The sequence below is a fragment of the Electrophorus electricus genome, chromosome 13 (genome assembly GCF_013358815.1).
Source record: "Electrophorus electricus isolate fEleEle1 chromosome 13, fEleEle1.pri, whole genome shotgun sequence".
NCBI lineage: Eukaryota > Metazoa > Chordata > Actinopteri > Gymnotiformes > Gymnotidae > Electrophorus > Electrophorus electricus.
In genome coordinates this window covers 21837998-21860679 of record NC_049547.1, presented here as the reverse complement: position 1 = coordinate 21860679, position 22682 = coordinate 21837998, and the positions used below count along the sequence as shown (strand labels likewise).

At 47.4% G+C, this 22682-nt stretch overlaps 1 protein-coding gene and 1 long non-coding RNA gene across 6 annotated transcripts in view; one reads left to right on the top strand and one right to left on the bottom strand.

Annotated features, from left to right (window-relative positions):
• arhgef10 (Rho guanine nucleotide exchange factor (GEF) 10) overlaps positions 1-21368 on the top strand; it is a 58078-nt gene extending 36710 nt beyond the window's left edge. For all 5 annotated transcript variants that reach the window (XM_035532843.1, XM_035532842.1, XM_035532839.1 and 2 more), the window contains 12 exons: positions 578-693; positions 2626-2753; positions 4007-4107; positions 4514-4635; positions 4950-5036; positions 5949-6166; positions 6964-7121; positions 8463-8605; positions 10863-11037; positions 18050-18172; positions 19525-20055; positions 20459-21368. In XM_035532843.1, the coding sequence (XP_035388736.1) occupies positions 578-693; positions 2626-2753; positions 4007-4107; positions 4514-4635; positions 4950-5036; positions 5949-6166; positions 6964-7121; positions 8463-8605; positions 10863-11037; positions 18050-18172; positions 19525-20018 (1865 nt within the window). In that variant the 3' untranslated portion in view covers positions 20019-20055; positions 20459-21368. The remainder of the gene's footprint in view (positions 1-577; positions 694-2625; positions 2754-4006; positions 4108-4513; positions 4636-4949; positions 5037-5948; positions 6167-6963; positions 7122-8462; positions 8606-10862; positions 11038-18049; positions 18173-19524; positions 20056-20458) is intronic.
• On the bottom strand, positions 20830-22393 carry LOC113568282. Its single transcript, XR_003409573.2, has 2 exons — positions 22313-22393; positions 20830-21925 (listed from the first exon to the last, which is right to left on the bottom strand). It is a non-coding gene; the product is annotated as an uncharacterized LOC113568282 (long non-coding RNA).
• Between the last annotated feature and the right edge of the window lie 289 nt (positions 22394-22682).

Here is a 22682-nt window from a genome sequence, read left to right as displayed (position 1 = left end):
CTACCTGAGCCTGCCTGGGTTTCCTTCAGCTACTCTGGTTTCTCCCCACATTACAAAGGCAGGCATGCATGCATGTTGGGTCTTTTGTGCACGGTGTGTGGGTGTGTGTGTATGAGTGGTCACATTGCACCCTGAATTGGATTAAGTGTTTTAGATGATGAATGAATGAAAGAATAAATCAGATTGATTTGTAAAGGACTTTTTACAACAGATATTGTCCCAAAGCAGCTTTACAAAGAATAAACTCTCGCCTGTAAATCTCACTGCAAATCTCGCCAGACAGCACAAGCAGAGAGGAATCCATGTTTATATTAACAGACAGTCCCTTTAACACTGACATCATTGGTGCTCCTTTCAATTCATCCTAAATCTTGTTCTATAAAATCAAATCTGACCATCCCTCCTAAAGCAGGCCATGCTTTGCTGTTCCGAAATCACAGATGGTGACTTTAATCCACTCCCCATACTGTTGGGCCTGAGTCACAGACCAAACCTTTAATCCTCCTTATGGCTTTTATTTCGTATGCCGGCGCTCCTTATTCTCAGAGCACCCTGTGCCCCTGTTTCTCTCGGGCAGATAAGTTGTATATGGGCCCTGGCCAGCTGTACCAGGACCTACAGAACCTGGTCCACGACCTCGGACTCGTGAACCAGATCTCCGCTATGATCGGCAGCCTCAAGGGGAACTATCAGGTCAGATGTGTTCACCACAAATACCTCTCTCACTCTCTCTCTCGCTCTCTCTCACTTTCACTCTATCCCTCTCTCGTTCTCTCGCTCCCTCACTCACTCCCATTCTCTTTCTTTTCTCTGCATTTCTAATTCAGTTTCAAATGGCTTTATTCTCATGGATTGTATCTTACAACTCTTGCCAATCTTTTATATAACTATAACAAGAAAATGAAAAAAAAAACACTAACACTAAAATAACACTAAAATAAATAAAAATAAAATAACACTAACACTAAAATAAATAACACTAACACTAAAATAACACTAACACTAAAACAACACTAAAATAAATAACACTAACACTAAAACAACACTAAAATAAATAACACTAAAACAACACTAAAATAAATAACAGTAAAACAACACTAAAATAAATAACAGTAAAATAACACTAAAATAAATAACAGTAAAATAGCACACTAAAATAAATAACAGTAAAATAACACTAACACTAAAATGACACTAAAATAAATAACAGTAAAATAACACTAAAATAAATAACAGTAAAATAACACTAAAATAAATAACAGTAAAATGGCACACTAAAAAAACACTAACACTAAAATAACAGTAAAATAACACTAACACTAAAATGACACTCAATTAAATAACACTAAAATGACACTAAAATAACACTAAAAATAAATAACAGTAAAATGGCACACTAAAATTAACACTAAAATAACACTAACACTAAAATAACAGTAAAATAACACTAACACTAAAATAAACAACAGTAAAATAACACTAGCACTAACACTAAAATAAGCAACAGTAAAATAACACTAACACTAAAATAAATAACAGTAAAATAACACTAACACTAAAATAAATAACAGTAAAATAAATAACAGTAAGATAGCACTATGTGACCAGGCTAGCAAGGTTAGATGCTTGTGGATGTAGGCCGATGGGTTGATTGTATTCCAAGTTCATGGTGCGTGAACACGCCAGGAAAGCAAAGACAGAGGTAAACCAAATCATTAAGGTAAACAGTCTGAGTCAAAAACCAGAGAGCAATCATAAACCAGGCAAACTATTCCTAAAAGGGGCAGGCAAAAATCAGAAGACAGAAGAGCAAATACTAGTGGCAATACTTCACAATACTGGGAAGTTCTAGGCAGGGTTTACATACAGTGGAATGTAGAGAAACAGATGATATCAATATTCTGGTCATGAGGATCTGAAGGAATGTGTATGATTGGTTTAGTCATTAGCCGGGTGACGAACAGCATGTTGGGTGTTGTAGTGTGCTCGGGGTTCAGCTAATGTGACACACTAAAATAAATAACACTAACACTAAAATAACACTAACACTAAAATAAATAACACTAAAATAACACTAACACTAAAATAACGGTAACACTAAAATAAACAACGCTAACAGTAAAATAACGGTAACACTAACAAACACTAAAATAAATAATGCAAACACTAAAATAACAAACACTAAAATAAATAATGCTAACACTAAAATAATGCTAACACTAAAATAATGCTAACACTAAAATAAATAATGGTAACACTAAAATAAACACTAAAATAACTAACACAAAAACAAATAACACTAACACTAAAATAAATAAAGGTAACACTAAAATAACGCTAATGCTAAAATAAATGACACTAAAATAAATAACACACACTAAAATAATGCTAACAGTAAAATAATGCTAACACTAAAATAAATAATGCTAACAGTAAAATAACGGTAACACTAAAATAACAAACACAAAACTAACAAACACAAAACTAAATAACATTTACAATAAACATTTAAAATCCAAATATATGTTTATACTGTATAATCATAAACACATGCAAAACCCTGCTCTGTCACTGTGTGTGTGTGTGTGTGTGTGTGTGTGTGTGTGTGTGTGTGTGTGTGTGTAGAATGTGAACGGGACAGTAGCTCAGGACTGGGTCTCAGGCCTTCAGTGTCTCATCCTCAAGAAAGAAGACGAGATCAGGGCTGCAGACCGCTGTCGTATCCAGCTGCAGTTACCAGGGAAACAGGACAAGTAGGTTTGACCCTAAAATAACCTTATGATTGCACGCGCGCGCGCACACACACACACACACACACACACACACACACACACACACACACACACACACACTCGTACAAGCACTTACAAGGCACTTACCTGCACACTTACACAAACACTTTGTCTTTTATTTACTCACAGATTCCAGGGCAGACATTGGATGAATCACAGGACTGAGTCGCAGAGAGTAGAGTCGCAGAGAGTAGAGTCGCAGAGAGTAGAGTCGCAGAGAGCATTGTTACAGAATAGAGTTACTGTCACACTCCAGGAATCAGAAAAGCAGAATCTAAGGTGATCTCGGAAAAAGACCCGTGTTGTTGTGTAAGTTGTAGAAATCTCTGCATTTGGTACTGATTTCAGGCTGAAACTCAGGGCCTGGTGGATCTGTGCTTAGATGATTCACAGACTTCACATGTAAAAGGACTTCCAGAGACTGTGTGGGTCATGCCGGCATCATGCAGAGGTTAAGCTTGGTGTCACCTGTGCTGAATCACTATCAATAATTGATTATAGTGCAGACCCAGGCTTGTAAATTGACCCTATGCGTCGTTTAATCACACACACACACACACACACACACACACAGACGCCCACAGTTATACACACACACACATACACACACACACACACACACACACACACACACACATCTCTGCATATTTCTCTCATTACAGCTGGGAATACACTCTGCATTCCTTTGTCTGGCTTCCATCTCTCCGCCGGTAAACGCCTGCTCCTACACTTTAGTGAAAGAGCCCCCTATGAGACTCTCAAACTCCCCCCACGTCACGTGTCTGGTGAAACTCCAGAGTGTGCCAGACTTTTAAATACACCCAAGGCTGTAAACTGGTCTGCAGTGATGTCATCAGCCTTGGCCAGGCCTCTGAGGTGATTTACAATGATTACATCATTTCCTGTCTCTGGTAAACAGGAAGAGCAAAACGGTCCAGTCCTCAGACTCTCTGAGCTGTTTCCAGAGTCCCTGGTCATGCCCTGCGTGTCTGTGTGTGCGTGTATGTGTGAGTATGTGTGTTAAAAATCAGGGCATGAAAGGAATTTGGGTCGTAGGTTGGTATCTCTCTGCTTCAATAATTCAGCGTCCCACAATTCTCAGCTTTTCCCTCGTTCTGATGGGGGCGGCTGTGCATTTCCACCAGCCCCGTTCCCAGCACTCCACCCAAACCATGCTGCACCTGCCCACGTTTGTCCTCCGTCTTTCTCCATAGGTCGGGCAGACCCACCTTCTTCAGCGCGGTCTTCAACACTTTCGGCCCGTCCATCAAGCAGGCGTGGATCAGCCATCTGCAGATGGCCCGTCTGGCTCTGGGTACGTTTCCCACTGTGGCCTCTGCCCCCAATCCTCTCCATCCGGACTCTGTGACGGTAGCGCTCAATTAACTCCAGGGACTGGTAGGGAACAATTGGGGTTTTCTGTTCTAGAAAGCGAGCTTAGCATGACAGAAACCTCAGGATTCAGGACTCAGGACAAGATTCCCGGGTACTGGTCTCATGTCTGTGAGGTTTCACACACAGGTCTTTGCAGGGAGACCTGTGTTTGGTCTCACAGTATGACCGGCACATGGTGTGTTTTGGAAATGACTCTTCATGAGGATGTTGTTGCAGTTTTCTTGAACCACTGCCTGTGTGTGTGTGCGTGTGCATGTGCGCGTGCGCGTATGTGTGTGTGTGTGTGTGTGTGTGTGTGTGTGTGTGTGTGTGCGTGCGTGTGACAGATGAGGATAACGTGCAGGGCTGGTTCTGTGCTGAAGACGACAGTAATCTGATCCAGAAACAGAAACATCCTCTGCTGTTGAAGCGTTTGCCCGTGGTCATGTCCAGACTGCAGGAGTTTAAGGTGAGAGTCTCAAACGTGTACGGTGCACAGTAACTGTAGAACGCACACGTCTCACGTGAGCTGAAATGTGTACGGTGCACAGTAACTGTAGAGCACACACACGTCTCACACGGGCTCAAACATAGTAACTATTGAACACAAACGTCTCACGTGAGCTCATACGTGCATGGTGCACAGTACATCTTAGGATAGATATGTTTTCACTCATAGAGAAAGATATCAGTCTGATCACTAGTGAAACCAGTTGAAGGTGTGCGTGTGTGTCTGTGTGTGTCTGTGTGTGTCTGTGCGTGTGTGTGTGGTTTTTTTTTCAGGTGGAGTGTGCGGTCCATAATCCAGAGCCCCATGTTAACAGTGAAAGCACAGCAGACATGCCAGCAGTGGGTCACGGCTGTGTGTGGGTAAGAGCGTGCGGCTGAGGTGTGGTGGTTCACGGCTGTGTGCGGGTAAGAGCGTGTGGCTGAGGTGTGGTGGCTCACGGCTGTGTGCGGGTAAGAGCGTGTGGCTGAGGTGTGGTGGCTCACGGCTGTGTGCGGGTAAGAGCGTGCGGCTGAGGTGTGGTGGCTCACGGCTGTGTGTGGGTAAGAGCGTGCGGCTGAGGTGTGGTGGCTCACGGCTGTGTGGGTAAGAGCGTGTGGCTGAGGTGTGGTGGCTCACGGCTGTGTGCGGGTAAGAGCGTGCGGCTGAGGTGTGGTGGCTCACGGCTGTGTGCGGGTAAGAGCGTGCGGCTGAGGTGTGGTGGCTCACGGCTGTGTGCGGGTAAGAGCGTGCGGCTGAGGTGTGGTGGCTCACGGCTGTGTGCAGGTACTGACTGGGGCTCAGACTCAGACATGATTACACGTATGACCCCGCCTCTTCATGTGCCGCTTTTATGGATTACACTCGCTTCCTCTTCTGGTGAAGGCGGGCCTTGGTGTGATTGGCGGGCAGTGAACAGCGAATCCAGCGAATCTCGGGAGGTCAGGGGTCGGTTAAGACACCAGGCTGGCTGTCGGAGGCCGTCATCAGGAGACCTGTGTTTGTTTATTCAGTAGCTGTGCTTATCCAGAGTGATTTAGAAGCGTTCAGACGACAGCGTAGTTGAACCTAAAAAGCCGTAAAACACGTACCCTGAAGGTGACGGCGTTTTCTAACCCTGGTTTGTCTACCTGCCGCGTGGACGAGGCATCAGGGCAGGAAGCAGACTGAGCTGTTTAAAGACCAGCGTCAAAGGCACCTGTGAGTGGTGAAGGTCATAGGAAACCTCCAGGCCGTTCAGCGTAGGCTGGCGTCTGGGTTTCGTGTTTATCGTTTTGTTATTTGTTTGTGAGCAGGTAGCCAGCTGCACCAATCAGATGGGCCAGATCGCCGTGGTCGCCATGGAGAACTCGAGCCCGAAGGTGACGGAGTGTTTCAATGTGGAGTCGCGCATCCTTTGCATGGCCTACGTGCCCCCGGGCGAGCCCCTGGAGGACGGGAAGGGAGCCGAGCACTGTGGCCCACCCGGGACCGGAAGCACACCCACCGTGTGCGTGGGGTTGGAGGAGGGGAGGTATGTTACTGTTACCTGGCCGACACAGAGTTACTCTAGCAAATTCCTAGCAATTCCCATGGATACTAGTAGTGAACATTTGATAAGTGGACGTGGTCCTCTGAGTTTTGAACCTTCTGATCTAGTAATGCAGACACATATTCAGCTATGAACACTGAGCGAGAAACGACTGAAGAGGCAGTTCTGTTATTCAGTGGCCCTGTGGTGTTTAGCCCACGGCGTTTAGCCCGCAGTGTTGGGGTAGTGGTGTTTAGCCCACGGTGTTTGGGCTATGATATCCACACAGTCTGTCCACGCTGGTGAGTCTTCAGACAAACATCGTCTACTCCTTGTTTGTCCCAGAAGAAACAGGTGCGTGTAATCACGTTATCTCCACTCTTCCTGCATGCTTCCACGTGAAAGGCTGCAGGTCATGTTGCTTCTCTCTCAGGAAAATCGATTTCTCTCCATCATCCCTGTAGTAAACCTACAAATATGTCAATCCTAGAGGCCTAGAACATGCTTGACGGCGTGCGCATCAGGGTTCCTGTGCTGAAGACAGGACAGCAGCACTCTGGGAAACTCTTCTCGCCCTCAGGCTGCCTCTGGACCTCCGTCCTCCCGCCCACTCGGCCGTGGTGGCGGCGAGGGAGGAGCTCTGTGTGGGGGCTCGGCCCAGATCTGGGGGTCTTAACCGTGTTTCAGGCTGAAAGCGGACAGGTTTAGACCTCAAACCCGAGAGGAGGGCCTGCAGGTGTTGTGGAGCTGAGGCGTGAGCCAGCGGGTCCCTCACGTCCTGCGCCGCGTGTGTCCCACAGCGTCTGCGTCTACAGGAGCAGCCAACGCTGTAAGAAGGTTCGCCTGCAGTACTTCCCCTCTCCAGACAGGGCGGCGGTCATGTGCCTGGCCTACAGCAGCTCCTGTCTCTACGTGGGCCTGGTCAGCGGAGCCCTCGCTGTGTACTCTCGGACCACCGGTAAGGCCTGCTTGTGTGTGTGTGTGCGTGAGTGTGTGTGTGCGTGCGTGTGCGAGTGTGTGTGTGTGTTGTCACTTCGCTGTCCTTTGTGCCTCTCTCTCTCTCTCTCTCTCTCTCTCTCTCTCTCTCTCTCTCTCTCTCTCTCTCTCCCGCTCCCACTAGAATATTTCATCTGTCTCTCTGGCCACGGTGTCATGGATCCCTACGGGACAGATATTATGTGGTTTTGTCCTTAGGCGGTTGAGTTGAGTGGATCTGTGCTGTGTGCTGTCTGTGTGCCAGAAGAGCAAAGCTATTGGCTGTAATGCGAAGAAGCTTAAGTGTCCTGGTAGAATTTCAGACCCGACAAACACAGTCCAGATGTCCCACCTTAGCACACTCCATGACTGTGGATAACAGTCCTGTGGGCCCGTGTCCTGCTGAAGTGGGTGACGGGACTGCCGTCCTGTTGGCCCGTGGGCCCGTGTCCTGCTGACGTGGGTGGCGGGACTGCCGTCCTGTTGGCCCGTGTCCCGTGGGCCCGTGTCCTGCTGACGTGGGTGGCGGGACTGCCGTCCTGTCGGCCCGTGTCCTGCTGACGTGGGTGGCGGGACTGCCGTCCTGTTTGCCCGTGTCCTGTGGGCCCGTGTCCTGCTGACGTGGGTGGCGGGACTGCCGTCCTGTTGGCCCGTGTCCCGTGGGCCCGTGTCCTGCTGACGTGGTTGGCGGGACTGCCGTCCTGTGGACACTTTAATCTGTCAGCATTCTCTACTGTTTTGATGCACTGTGTGTGAAAGCGTGCCGAGAAACGACGTTAAGAGCGAAAAGAGTCACATCTTTTAAAAAGCAGAACTGAGTCATCAGACACACATTTCTGAAGGAGCGAGAGAGAGAGAGAGAGAGAGAGAGAGAGAGAGAGAGAGAGGAAGATAGCAACCCAGACACAAAAAAAGACAGCAGCAAGAGCCATTAGCATTTAGGGGTGTGTGTGTGTGTGTGTGTGTGTGTGTGTGTGTGTGTGTGTGTGTGTGTGTGTGTGTGTGTGTGTGTTTCCATTATGTAAGCACAGCTGAGTTGAGGTCAGGGGTCAGAGTTGCACACTGAATGAAGATCCATTTGACGCTATCTGAAGGGAGAAAGAGTTTAGTTTAGTTCCATCTGTCCAGCATCTCTGGAGACTCTCAGGCATACATGCGCACACGAACAAACACACTCACAGGCACGCATAAACGCATGAGTTCATATCAGTCAGAGTTCATATGAGTTCCTATCAGTCAGGGCCTTCACTGGGTCCCAGTCTGATCACTCTTCACCTCCCTGCGTCTCTTCTTCTGTTCTTCTGTCCTGTCCTGCCCCCTGTAGGAGGCGTTTGGGATGCGTCCAGCGCGCACCTGCTCCAGCTCGGGGTGCTGCCGGTGAAGGCGCTGCTTGCCGTCGGGGACCACGTCTGGGCTTCGTCCGGGGGACAGGTCTTCGTCGTCAACGCCCGCACGCACGCTGTGGAGGTAAAGCGACGCCCGTTACCCACGGCAACCCCGGCAACCGGGGGAAACCGTTGATCAGACGGAGAGAACAGGCCACTTGTTTCAGTAGTTTTGCACATTCGGGAGTTTTTGGTAGTTGGGTCGAATTCCGCGTGCAGTACGTTTCTCCGAACCAGCGATGGTTTTGTGTTATCCCAGATAACTCTAAAAAAAAAACACTCTTCTCATACAAACCACTTCCTGCCTGTAGATATTATTTAGTTTCCGTAGTTATCAGGTGCTAAGAGTGAGCAGAAGGGGAGGGGAGTTCTTTTACCCATCAGGACATGCGCTGACAATCAAGACATGCAAGCCAATTTTAGCCAATCAAGAGACAGGTGGGGGTTATTTTAAACGTCAGGCCGTGCAGGTTCAGCCAATCGGGATGGAGGTGGGTGTTCTCCCTTCCCTAATCCTGCCACGCCTACTCCAGTGTCCAGACACACTCGCCGTTAACAGCATGAGGAGACCTCCTGTCAAAGCTTTGGCCTTTGTCTTAAAGTCTGTGTTATGTTGAGTGTGCAGAAACTTGTTGAACTTCGTTCTTCAGTATGTGTGGATGTGGATTTGTGCGTGTGTGCGTGTGTGTGTGTGTGTGTGGGGAGTGCAGAGTTAATAATTTGTGTTTGCTGTGTAGCCAGAAACACTTTAACGCTCATTTACTATCTGACTATCTGCATCCCCACCTCTCCCTCTCTCTCTCTCTCTCTCTCTCTCTCTCTCTCTCTCTCTCTCTCTCTCTCTCTCTCTCTCTCTCTCTCTCCCTCTCTCTCTCTCTCTCTCTCTCTCTATTTTTAGCACTATATAAAGTGTTAGGACAGTAAATCCTTACTTTCTGCCTTTTACACATACACACACACACACACACACACACACACACACACACACACACACACACAATTCTGTTAACGTCACTAAGTTCTTTAGTGTTTGTGCCGGCTCACACTAGCTGACGTGCAGCTGTCGACCTAGCTCGGAGTGAGACAGCTCGGAGTGTGCACTTACACCCTTGGGCCTCTGGCCTGAAGTGTACACTAGTCACAACCTTCCATCTGTCTGACCCCCTTCTCCTGAGGCCTGTGGAGCACATTAACGAATAATACAAACATAACAGTAATACCACAGCAATAATACAACAGCAGTTGGACATTATATAGTTTGTGAAAAGAAAATGAAGATTAAACTCTAATGCATTACAGATGGAGAAAAGACATTTAAAAAGTGTCAAACAAATAAAGTAGGGTGTTTGTGTTATAGTGAAAGCAGTGATTTATTTCTCCCTCCCTCTCTGCTCTTCTGGACTCGGCCTGAATCTTTTTTTCCCCCGAGTTATCTCACCATGATCTCATGCAGCAGCTGACATGATCAGAGACACAGATCTGATTTTCTCCAGCACCAGAGTCAAGCAAAGAGCGGAGCCTTAGACACACACGGAGCAGTCTACATGCCTTAGAGACACACACGGAGCAGTCTACATGCCTTAGAGACACACACGGAGCAGTCTACATGCCTTAGAGACACACACGGAGCAGTCTACATGCCTTAGAGACACACACGGAGCAGTCTACGTGCCTTAGAGACACACACGGAGCAGTCTACGTGCCTTAGACACACACGGAGCAGTCTACGTGCCTTAGACACACACGGAGCAGTCTACGTGCCTTAGAGACACACACGGAGCAGTCTACGTGCCTTAGAGACACACACGGAGCAGTCTACGTGCCTTAGAGACACACACGGAGCAGTCTACGTGCCTTAGAGACACACACGGAGCAGTCTACGTGCCTTAGAGACACACACGGAGCAGTCTACGTGCCTTAGAGACACACACGGAGCAGTCTACGTGCCTTAGAGACACACACGGAGCAGTCTACGTGCCTTAGAGACACACACGGAGCAGTCTACGTGCCTTAGAGACACACACGGAGCAGTCTACATGCCTCACAGGTTGGCCCTGACTTCTCTGCACTGTTCCCCAACTCCCCAACTCTCCTCCCTGGAGTTTAACCACACAGCAAAGCGCTCATGTCCGCTACTCTAAGGGTCTCTGCTAACGCTGTGTAAGGGCTTGGATAAATAAACAGGCGTGTCTGGGCTTAAAGGTGGAGTGATCCTAACGCACTGATACGATATCCAGCACAGTCAGAGACGCATGGCTTCTGCACAGTCTATGCTGCTGTGGGTGTGTGCGCGCGCACGCCAGCGCTGCAGATGTGCCCAGCGTGTGTGTCCTGTGCAGCACCAGGTGGAGGTGCACCAAGACGAAGGCATGGTGGTGTCCCACTTAGCCGTGGCAGGAGTGGGTATCTGGATCGCCTTTAGCAGCGGCTCCACCCTGCGCCTCTTCCACACAGAGACCCTGGAACACCTGCAGGACATCAGCATCGCCGCGCCCATCAACAATGCCCTCTCAGGTAAACACTCGCACCTCCACGGCCCCACAGCGTGTACCTGTACACTCCCTCCACTCGGGTACACGCCTCCGGCTCAAAACATCCGAAAGGCCTATTGGGAATAATTCTCTCGAGTAGATACAAACATTCTTCAAACCAGCAGTGTGCTGTCAGGTATAAGCACACCTTCATCAAACTACGCGGCCGTCAGCAGCAACTCGGGTGAACACACACCTGGCAATAATCTCCTCCCTGGGGAAACATAATCCTTTACAAAGTAGTGCACCTGGCCTTGCAGGAATACCTGTGTCACACAGTAACGCACGCCTCACTCAGCAACACGCGTCTCGCTCGTGAATGCCCGTGTCATTCGGTAACGGCCATCTCAGGTGAACACCTTTTCCACCTGTACAACAGTCAACAACCAGTGGACACCGAACCCAGAAAACATTCTTACACATGTATGCACTTCCGGCAGGTTGAACCCCAACACCAAACGCACCTGCCCACAGACACAAACGCACCTGCCCACAGACACAAACGCACCTGCCCACAGACACAAACGCACCTGCCCACAGACATAAACGCACCCCTCCAAACACGTCTTAATCCAGCAGCTTAATCCAGAGTGCACCGGCTGTGCGGTGTGACTATAGAAGTGCAGCTAGTTCCAGAGACCCTGAGTGGAACCTGGTCTAGACGGCTCGGTCTCAGCCCAGGTGACGTTGTGCACTTTGTGTGTGTGTGTGTTGTCTGCAGAGCTGTGTAATTATCCCCGAGACTGCAGTGTAAACACTCCTGATTACTTTGTGTGTGTGTGTGGGAGGGTATGTATGTGGCGGAGGTGTGTGTGTTTGGGAGGGTGTGTGGGGGGGTGGGGTGTGGGTGTGTGTGGGGGGGGTGTGTGTATGGTTGTGTATGTGGCGTGTGTGTGTGGAAGGGTGTGTGTATGTATGTGGGCTGGTGTGTTTTATTACTATGGTTTGGCACATTAGTCCTCTTCTCTCCCAGGGACTCTTGTGTGCTACAACGTTAACTCAAACATTGTGAGATCACACACTTTAACCAAATTCTTCACCAGTGTTCAAACAGGCTATCTGGCAACCACCAGCGACAATTACGAGGTTTTTTAAAGAACCTGCTACGTTTTGTAGTCCGGGGCCAATAGTCCCATGTGACAGCAAACTGTCTGGACCCTCTGTCCAGGAGTCTCTGCTCACACCACAGCTGACCACAGCTGTGAGGATGTGTCAGTCAGAGTGCTTCATCACCACCACCGTCGTCATCCTCGCCTACATGTCTCTGGTCGTCGTTTCTTCTCCGATTGAGTGGGTTGTAAGCGGAGGTGGCATTTGTGTGCAAGAAACACATCACTGTTTTCCATTAAAAGAATAAGACAGCGCATTAGCAAAGCTCGACTCCTCCGATCTGTTTTCGTTGCCGCTGTGTTTGGATCTGTTATCTGATCTTGTCTGAGGTCTCATTGCTAGAGGTCGGAGTCACTTCCACACCAGACGTGCAACAGGAATCTCAGTGGTGTAGCCACAAAGGCCGAACAGAAATAAAAGCAACCAAGCCCTGCTAATCTGCCGTTCTGAGCCTGGGTGGGGAGCGTTTAAGACGGCCAAGTAACATTGAGAAAGAATCAGGAAGTGATCTGGGGTCAGCAGAGGGTCAGGACTCCCACAAGGGGTTCGCCGGCCCACAGGGATCATGGACACGGTCTGTCGGGTGTCACAGCCCCACTAAACTCTTCCTGCTCTGAGGCGTCGAGCGGGACATCCTGAAGCTTCCTGCAGATAAGAACACACACACAGTGCCATGCCAAACACACACACACACACAGACACAGTGGAAAAGAACGCACACGGTGCCATATGGCCTATATATACATTTTCTCCTTCTTTGACCGCTAGCGGTACACAGCGTTTGGCCAGCCCCTTTCTCACGTGGTGAATCATACCCAGTGATTTGTTGGGACAGGCTCTGCCTCTGTTCCTTAAAGGTGTCGAGGTATGCACACGCCCTGGAGAGTCGTTCCTGCCTGCTTCCGAGACTGAATGTCTGGAGCTTCCACGGTTTTCCACAGTGAACACACTGGGGCTGCACACATGGATTTGCCCTGGTAGGGTACAAATGGGGTTCAAACACTTAAAACAGGATGTTGGTTTAATAAACGTATCAGGACTGGTGAAGGGATACCGTGAAATCAAACCTTCTTTTACTCATGATTCCAGTATGCAGTAAGTCTGAGGCCTGTGAGGTCACTGCGGAGGGGGTGTGGCCTATTTCTGTTCCTGCGTAGGACCCAGTTGGGTTTCCAGTTAGGGGGACAGAGAGAAGGTTTTGTGATTCAGTGTAAAGTACCGAAAGAGGACAGGAGAGAGAGAAAGAGAGAGAGAGAGAGAGGGGAGTGAAGTCCAAGAAGGGGGAAGATAAATGAAGAAGAGAGAAAGAGAACAGAAAATGAGAAGGAGGAGTGGTGCTGTCTTCTCATTGGCGAGAACCTCTCCTTCAGTAGGAGGCTCAGGGAGATGGTCATGATTACAAAATACTTGCAGATTTCATTTTCCGTTTTGTAGTCCTGACAGAAAACCACCACTGCAAGCCCCACGAGATCTGCTTTTCCCAACCTTGGGCCTGCGCAGCCAACACATCCAGTTTAGTTTAGTTGCTTTATTCCCAGATAAAGACTCCTGGTGGGAGGGAGTCTTGCAGGCTCAGATAGGAATCTTGCTCTCAAGTTTTTGTGTTCTAATTGCGTCTATAAAAGAGACCCAACACCTGTTCAAATGTCTTCACTGGGTCCATTTTTAAGCCCCTAACCAAGAGTTCTGAAGAGCTTTTGTGCTTTCTAAAATTAAATAATGAATTTTGGATCTTTTGATGGATAGCTGTGCACCACCACAGCCGCTGCAGTATGGCCTGATCCCCCGCGTGGACGTGGCCAAGGGAGTGCTTGTTTGGAGTGGAATCAGGCCCTCGTCTCTTTGGTTCTCCAACCTCCTCTTAATTTCCTCAGGTCTGGGTCCACTGACCGCTGTATAGCTGATATGGGCAAGTAGAAACTGGGATAGTGCCATAGATTGACTAGCAGTTTAAAACAAACTGGGTTGTTAACGCAAGCTGCAGAAATATTTCGCATTTAAATGGATGTCTGCTAAGGGTAGTGGGTGGTGATGCATTAAGGTGCTTATTTGCATAAAGCTGCCATTCCCCCCCCCCCCCATTAGCCCATGGTCACCAACAGCAGTATGTATTTAACAGAGAATGTAGGTCTGTATTTAACAGAGAATGTAGGTCTGTATTTAACAGAGAATGTAGGTCTGTATTTAACAGAGAATGTAGGTCTATTTAACAGATAATGCAGGTCTGTATTTAACAGAATGTAGGTGTGTATTAAACAGAGAATGTAGGTCTGTATTTAACAGAGCTAATGTAGGTCTGTATTTAACAGATAATGTAGGTCTATTTAACAAAGAGAATGTAGGTCTGTATTTAACAGAATGTAGGTGTGTATTAAACAGAGAATGTAGGTCTGTATTAAACAGAGAGAATGTAGGTGTGTATTTAACAGAATGTAGGTGTGTATTAAACAGAGAATGTAGGTCTGTATTAAACAGAATGTAGGTGTGTATTAAACAGAGAATGTAGGTCTGTATTAAACAGAGAGAATGTAGGTCTGTATTAAACAGAAATAATGTAGGTCTGTATTAAACAGAGAATGTAGGTCTGTATTTAACAGAATGTAGGTGTGTATTAAACAGAGAATGTAGGTCTGTATTAAACAGAGAGAATGTAGGTGTGTATTTAACAGAATGTAGGTGTGTATTAAACAGAGAATGTAGGTCTGTATTAAACAGAATGTAGGTGTGTATTAAACAGAGAATGTAGGTCTGTATTAAACAGAGAATGTAGGTCTGTATTAAACAGAAATAATGTAGGTCTGTATTAAACAGAGAGAATGTAGGTGTGTATTAAACAGAATGTAGGTGTGTATTAAACAGAATGTAGGTGTGTATTAAACAGAGAATGTAGGTCTGTATTAAACAGAGAGAATGTAGGTCTGTATTTAACAGAATGTAGGTGTGTATTAAACAGAGAGAATGTAGGTGTGTATTAAACAGAGAGAATGTAGGTGTGTATTAAACAGAGAGAATGTAGGTGTGTATTAAACAGAGAGAATGTAGGTCTGTATTAAACAGAGAGAATGTAGGTGTGTATTAAACAGAGAATGTAGGTCTGTATTAAACAGAGAGAATGTAGGTGTGTATTAAACAGAGAGAATGTAGGTCTGTATTAAACAGAGAATGTAGGTGTGTATTAAACAGAGAGAATGTAGGTGTGTATTAAACAGAGAGAATGTAGGTGTGTATTAAACAGAGAGAATGTAGGTCTGTATTAAACAGAGAGAATGTAGGTCTGTATTAAACAGAGAGAATGTAGGTGTGTATTTGTTCTGCTGCTCCTCAACATGAGCCAGTGCTGTTCTGGCCCACGCACATGGAGATCAAAGTCTCCACTGTTGGTCTTGAGACCAGACTCTGGGCTTTCTGATGGATTCTGGGTGTTCTGATGGACTCTGGGTGTTCTGATGGACTCTGGGTGTTCTGATGGACTCTGGGTGTGTAGATGGACTCTGGGTGTGTAGATGGACTCTGGGTGTACAGATGGATTCTGGTAGTGTAGATGGACTCTGGGCATTCAGATGGACTCTGGGAGTGTAGATGCTGGGGGAGGAAGTGTTGCTTTGGGTCCTGGGTGACTGGCCAGGCATCAGAGGGGGAAGCGGGGCAGTGAACGCACATCCTCTGTTCTGAAGGCAGTTTGCTTCCTCCACGCTGGCCTGTCCAAAGCTGCTTCATCTCCTGTGTTACAAGTGACCGAGCTGGGCTTAGGTTAGTTTGAGCAGCTCTTTTGTTTGTGTGTTGACTTTGTCTCAGCAGGAGGTGCTCCAGGTACAGGACTGGCCAGATTTGAGTACACTTTAGGAAAGCACTTTTTGGTAGAGTGGGCTGGTTGCCAAAAGAGTGTCATAGCTTTCTTGAGAACTTAAAGAACCATGTGTGTGAGCCCAAGACATGGAGTGGCAAAGCGATGACTGTGATGTCACCCCCTAGCAGGGGATTATGGGCTCACACTAAACAAACTGCTGACGTAGACCGTTGGCTTGGGCTGTCCCAACATGAGTTCTTTTTATGCCCGTTGTGTGTAGGAAGGACACACCTACAGGAAATAACAGAAGATTTGGCAATATTTGAGGTTCATTTGCTGTCTCCTCTATTACTGTGGCTACTAGACGCGCGCGCACACACCACACACACACACACAGAGAGACAGACAGACAGACAGACAGGATGACATGGCACAGTATTCAGCTCAGCACCGCAATGACATTGTTTGTTTGGAGCCAGAGCCCTGGCAGACCAATCAGCATGCAGATCCAATGGTTTTCATCCTTGTCTGCCCTGATGCGCTAAAGCACCTTTTAAGATCATTTGTGAGATTGGTGGAAATTGCGAACACATTGCTTTGCTTATGCCAGAGGTGCAAACATTGTTTCCTTCCAAATACATGCTGTCACTTGCTTTGTGTCTGAACTTTGGGTCTTCAAGCTCCAAATCAAATGTTTAGGTCACTAAAAGCAAAATAGAAATGATCTGGTGCCCAGATGTGCTTCCTTGTCATGCAATACATTTTTGGTTTGTTTTGGTCTTCTTGTTTTTTTTCCCCAAAATTGCAGCTAGAGATGGATGTTCTCACAAGCCACCAGGCAGAATCCAGGACCCCTTCTCTCTTTGGTCCTATGCTCGTTTTAAATTCCCTGGGCATCACATAGTTGTCCAGCTTGCCGTAGAACACCGTTCAGTGTGAAAACGCCGTCCTCGTCAGTCCGGAACGTCGGAACAAGCCGTGGAGTGTTCTCGTACGTGCTCGGGCAGCAGGGGCCGGTTTAGCATTCCCTCTCGCTTCCAGTGGAATCTCGTTTCAGAATCCTACAACAGCTTCTGTTCCTCTTGCCAGCCGCTCTGGATGGGTTACGTTTGATTGCGCAATTAAACAAGGTACTTTCAACGTATTTCAAGGCCCCTGATTCACGTCCAAGCTTGTGCAACCAGTAATGCGCAGCAACGGGCTTTGTGCCCTTGGAGAGCAGTTTGTCAGGGAACACGTTCACCTTTGACTGATCGACAGAGTTCCCATGGCTGTAAAACACGGGCCAGCCGGGCGAACACACAGAAGCTGCCGGGCTCCTTCGAGCCCCCACCAACTAACTGGCAGTTTGGTGGCTGATTTGTGTGGGAGGGAGTCGGATGCCTTGGGGGGGGGGGGGTGGAGTTTGCCAAGTTTGCGTTGCACGGTGGAGAGTTAAAGCTGCACTAAGGAGCTGGCATTGTCCGGACACTCTCCAGACACTGCGGTTTGCACTGTGCCGAGATTTCAATGCTCAGTGAAAGGCCTTTTCAGGACTGTGGGCGTCGTAGTTGGACTAGTAGCCGGGGCCTGGTGGTGGAACGCCAGTTCAGTCCCCGTGTGTCATCGCGTTCGCACTCGGAGAGCTTGGAGCTGTTTGTCTAAAACCAAACAGGGCAAGTGCTCAGTGCTTACGCCCTCTGCTCCACTAAAAACAGGAATGAGTCCTCTCTCGCTCTCTCTGTGTGTGTGTGTGTGTGTGTGTGTGGGGTTTCCAGGGAAACCTACTGCTCATCACCATAGTAACGTACCACACATTCTCTATAGCCAGCTTCCTCCTACACAGCTGTCTGATACTGAGTGTCTGATATCGTTCAACAACACAGGTAGCTCTTTGTCTATTCTAGTCTGATGCAATTACCCAGACGTGACGTCTGCATCTAAGACCCATTTTATAGACACATTGTAAGACAAGTCTCAGATTCCACTGAGTGTTTTTGGACACCAAGACTACACCTAATCTGTGGTTTAAATGTTGAAACCCCATGAAAAATTTCAGCCAGGTGCCTATCAAAGACAACTAATGAAATATGAGTTGATAGTTTCATTCTGTCCCCAGGTCACCAGAGGGTGTCAGTCAGCAGTCTGCTGGTGTGTCACGGTCTCCTGCTCGTGGGGACAAATCTTGGAGTAACAGTCGCTCTGTCTGTACCCAGACTACAGGGGATACCCAAGGTGATAGGTGAGCATAATCCTCAGGAGAAACAGTCGCTCTGTCTGTACTCAGACCACAGAGGATACGGCTTGCCCCAAAATGGGAGTCTTGAGATAACGCTAGAAAAGAAATGAGATTTAATTTACATAAGGCTGTTACCTGTTATTATTACCTAATTATAATTAATGGACTTGTGACAACTCTACATCTTGGGCCTACCAAATAAGCCCAGGACCTTCCATGCTGTAGGAGTTAATAAGTCTATGGAGGAGAACCAGCGATTGTTCCGAGGAGCCCAGATTCTGACGCTCAGAGACTGACTCTCAGAGCTGTTGGTCTATGCATATCACAGTTTGGTACAGGGACAGAACTGAGACACAGCTGAGATTACAACAGTCTGGTAGAGGGACAGAACTGAGACAAAGATGAGATTACCACAGTCTGGGACAGGGGCAGAACTGAGACAAAGATGAGATTACCACAGTCTGGGACAGGGGCAGAACTGAGACAAAGATGAGATTACCACAGTCTGGGACAGGGGCAGAACTGAGACAAAGATGAGATTACCACAGTCTGGGACAGGGGCAGAACTGAGACAAAGATGAGATTACCACAGTCTGGGACAGGGGCAGAACTGAGACAAAGATGAGATTACCACAGTCTGGGACAGGGGCAGAACTGAGACAAAGATGAGATTACCACAGTCTGGGACAGGGGCAGAACTGAGACAAAAATGAGATTACCACAGTCTGGGACAGGGGCAGAACTGAGACAAAGATGAGATTACCACAGTCTGGGACAGGGGCAGAACTCAGACAAAAATGAGATTACCACAGTCTGGGACAGGGTCAGAACTGAGACAAAGATGAGATTACCACAGTCTGGGACAGGGTCAGAACTGAGACAAAGATGAGATTACCACAGTCTGGGACAGGGTCAGAACTGAGACACAGCTGAGATGAATAAACTGCTGGTGCTTGTCTGCATTACCAGTCAGCATGTCAGTCCTGTGCAGTGTGGGCCACTGCATGAACACTCATGTTTAAAAACGAGTCATCTTTTAATTTGTCTTATAAGGTAATAATTACTGTACTTCCGAGGAGAGGCCAAACCACAGGTTTCTGCATCCTGTTTGTCATGTGGGTATAATTAATCTCTTGGGGGCCGAGTGTTTCTGTAACTCTTAGTGAGGTTCTAGAAAGAAACATTAGCATTTGCAAGATGGTTAAATGTTTGCTAGATGCCAGTGTTTCGGCCTAAATAGAGCTTTCAGTCATGTGACCATCTAAATATAAATTAGCGTGCAGGTACTTGAGAGAGGTTCGTGAAAACACACACATCATTTAATGTTTAATCCCCCCACCCCTCGGCCCCCGCAGGACGAGGTATGGTCTCCTTCCACGCTCACCACGGCCCAGTGAAGTTCCTCACCGCGGCTACACCTGTGCATAATCTACAGCAGGGTAGGGGAGCTCCACCCACCACCTCACCCAGCCCGCCTGCACCCGTGGAGGGGTCTGGGCTGAGCGAGACCCCGGCCAGCGACGGAGCTGTGTGGCTGGGCGACGCTGCCGGCCCCGGCCCCGGCCCCGGCCCCGGCCGCCGTGATTCACTCTCCTCCTCCAGCGGCTCCCTGGCACTCTCCCACAGCTCCCTGGAGCACGGGCCGGAGCACGGAAACATCTACGACCTCCTGAGTGACCCGGCGCGCACCCACGGGGCAAAGCGGGCGTGGCAGGTGGAGGTGAGCTCCTTGCTGGTGGTGTCGGGCGGCCTCGGTCACCGCAGACTCAACTGGAAGTCCAAACACTCGCGGCATGACGAGAGCGTCTCCACCATCATGGTGTGGCAAATCCCCGTGCCCAGCTCGTGAACCGGGAGGTGGAGACAGCGAAACCACAGGAAGCTGGGTGAGAGCTCCATCTCATGTGGCCATACTGAACTGTGGGCTGCCAGATTTAACCGAATGGCATCTCTTAAATTTCCCCTTTCAGATTTGAGGAAAAGAAAAGAAATGTGTGCTATCTTTTAGGGCTTTATGACGCGTTTTGTTTTGTTGTAATTATGCAGATTTTAATTTTTTACGCACAATTTTGGTTAGCTTTATTGATCATCTTTATTGACCAGCTTTATTGTAAACACTGGTGGGATGTACCTTAGAGAAAACCAGCAGTATTTAACTATTTCCATCATGATCAGTGAACTAAAACCAGCCGGTTATAAATTTTGAAGTTTTAAAATTCACTGTTTAACTTTCAAATGTACACGGTGGGCTTCTCTCTCTCCTTTCACACGTGTTTTTCTCTTCTCCAGCGTGGGGGTGCTCACTGTCCCTTCCTGTGTGTTTGTGACCCATGCCCCCCTCTGTGCACACGCACGAGGGTGGTGGTAGAAGAGGGGGCAGAGTCAGGGCTGGACACACCTCTCGGACAGAGTGGACCATCAGCGCTATAACCAGTTGGCTGAGAAATTTGCATCAGTGCATTCTGGGACCTTCAGGTTACTTGAAGCATGCGTATTTGATGGCAGATCAAAGTTGAATTGGTAAAATATTGCAGTACCATTCAACTAACTGTGCTTGTTTTTAAGGTCACACTGCTAATGCAAAATATTTTTATGCATATTTGGCTGCTGCAAATTTAGAATTGGTCAAACATATTTCCTAATATCCTTTCATTTTTTAATTTTTGATTAGTGTATCCCAGATTAATTCCTTAATGTCTGAGACCTTAAATCTCTTGGCTTCCTGCTTCTGTATTTTGCTTGTCTAAAACTTTAGCCACATAATCCAGCACAGAGTGTGAGTAAATGACTCCTCTCGTCGGCATTCCCTAATTTGGGAATAACGTGGTCTCCTGCAGCTCGTCGTGACATGTATGTGTGGAGTTTAGTTCAGCACCTGAATTAACAGGTTATCAGAAGCCACAACACAACCCGAGGTTTCAGCCCAAGGTGTTGAGCCGAACTGTTGGCTGCTGTCTCGTACGGGCAGGGCTTGTGTTGGACTTCTGACTGGTCAGAAATCCAGACGTCCTATTGGTCCAGCATCAAAGAGGAAGTACAGCAGTTATGTTGGACACTAGCAGTATATGTCATGTTTCTAGATTAATAAAGTCACATAAGGGTATTTAATATGATGGTGGGAAAAGCTTTAAAATAACATTACTATGTATGTCTATAATGTCATTTAACACATAGTAATTAAACTTTTTGTCAAACTTTTTGTTTTTTTGTATATCGGCCTTTTTGTTTATCAGTAAATAGTCATGTGTTTCATACCTAAAAATTAATTACAGCACATTTGTAACCTTTGTCTCTAGTTTTATTCATCTTGCATTAATCTGGCATAAGGCAAGTATGTCAGTTATAATGTTGTCAAAACACAGCCTTGGATTTGGCTGCAGTGTAATGTCTGTCCGTCAGTATAAACCTTTCTGCAGGGTCCTTGGGGGACCTTAACAGACCTGAAAACAGATGAGGGGGTTGTGTTAAACCCAAAAGCTGGAAAAGTAAAGTCCCTCAGATCTGCGTGGAGCCCGGCGCGGTGTAAAGGTGGTGTGGGCCGCGAGTATAACGACGTGGCAGAGGCAGGCCGACTCCTCTCATTCCTTTTGGCGCTCCGTTTCTGTGAGCTGGAAGACGTCATTTTCCTCTCTTGTAGCGCGCGGCCTTGGGAAATCCCGCGTGACACGTTCCAACAGGCGGATATCCTGGAGCGCGTGAAGCAATGGAAGTAGGAGCTGGACAGCACGTGAAATTCTGTAAACTTAGCTTCTTTTCCTGTGAAGACAAATAGCTAACATTATTATTATTATGGTTGTTGTTGTTATTATGTGTTAATAAGACATTACTTAATCCACGTTATGGATAAATCGGGTCTTTTACTAGCATTATAACTTAATGAAAGCAAACAAAATGCAGATATTTAACACTCTTGGTCTTCCTTTCATGTTACCTATAGTAAATCAGAATTGTTGCTACTTTACGGTTTTATCTTATTACATAATACATTAAGCATTTGCTCCAGGAAATTAGAAACAAAAAAAAGATCAATAAAAAAGGTACATTTTCTTTCGTGATTAAATGTAAGATGCAACCAAAATGTGAACAGTGAAGCAGCGTGGCCTTTTTGGGGCGCTTTTCTGTGGTCTGTTGCTCGGTTCATACTAATTCATAGTTGCTCCTGAAATATCCGCCCGACCCTGCTGTCGAAGCAGCTGGCGTGTGTATTCGGAAGGTGAAGGTTAGAGCTGTCCAGGCGTGTGTTGTCGAGTACACAGAGGGCTGCGACCCTGGCGCTGGTTTCCATTGGAGACGCGTAGGAGACCCGCAGGAGACCCGCCAAGGCTACCCAGTGTGAAAAGAGCCGACAAATCTTTACGACTCGCATAATCGTCTCACTCGTCAAAATGTCGTTGTTTTGTTTTTTTTCACGTGCCTGCCCATGCCTCAGGCTTTAATTAAGGCGCTCTCAAGCCAAAACAAACCCGATTTCCTAACGATTACTTCTGGTTTACTGTGTAGGCTGGTACTCATC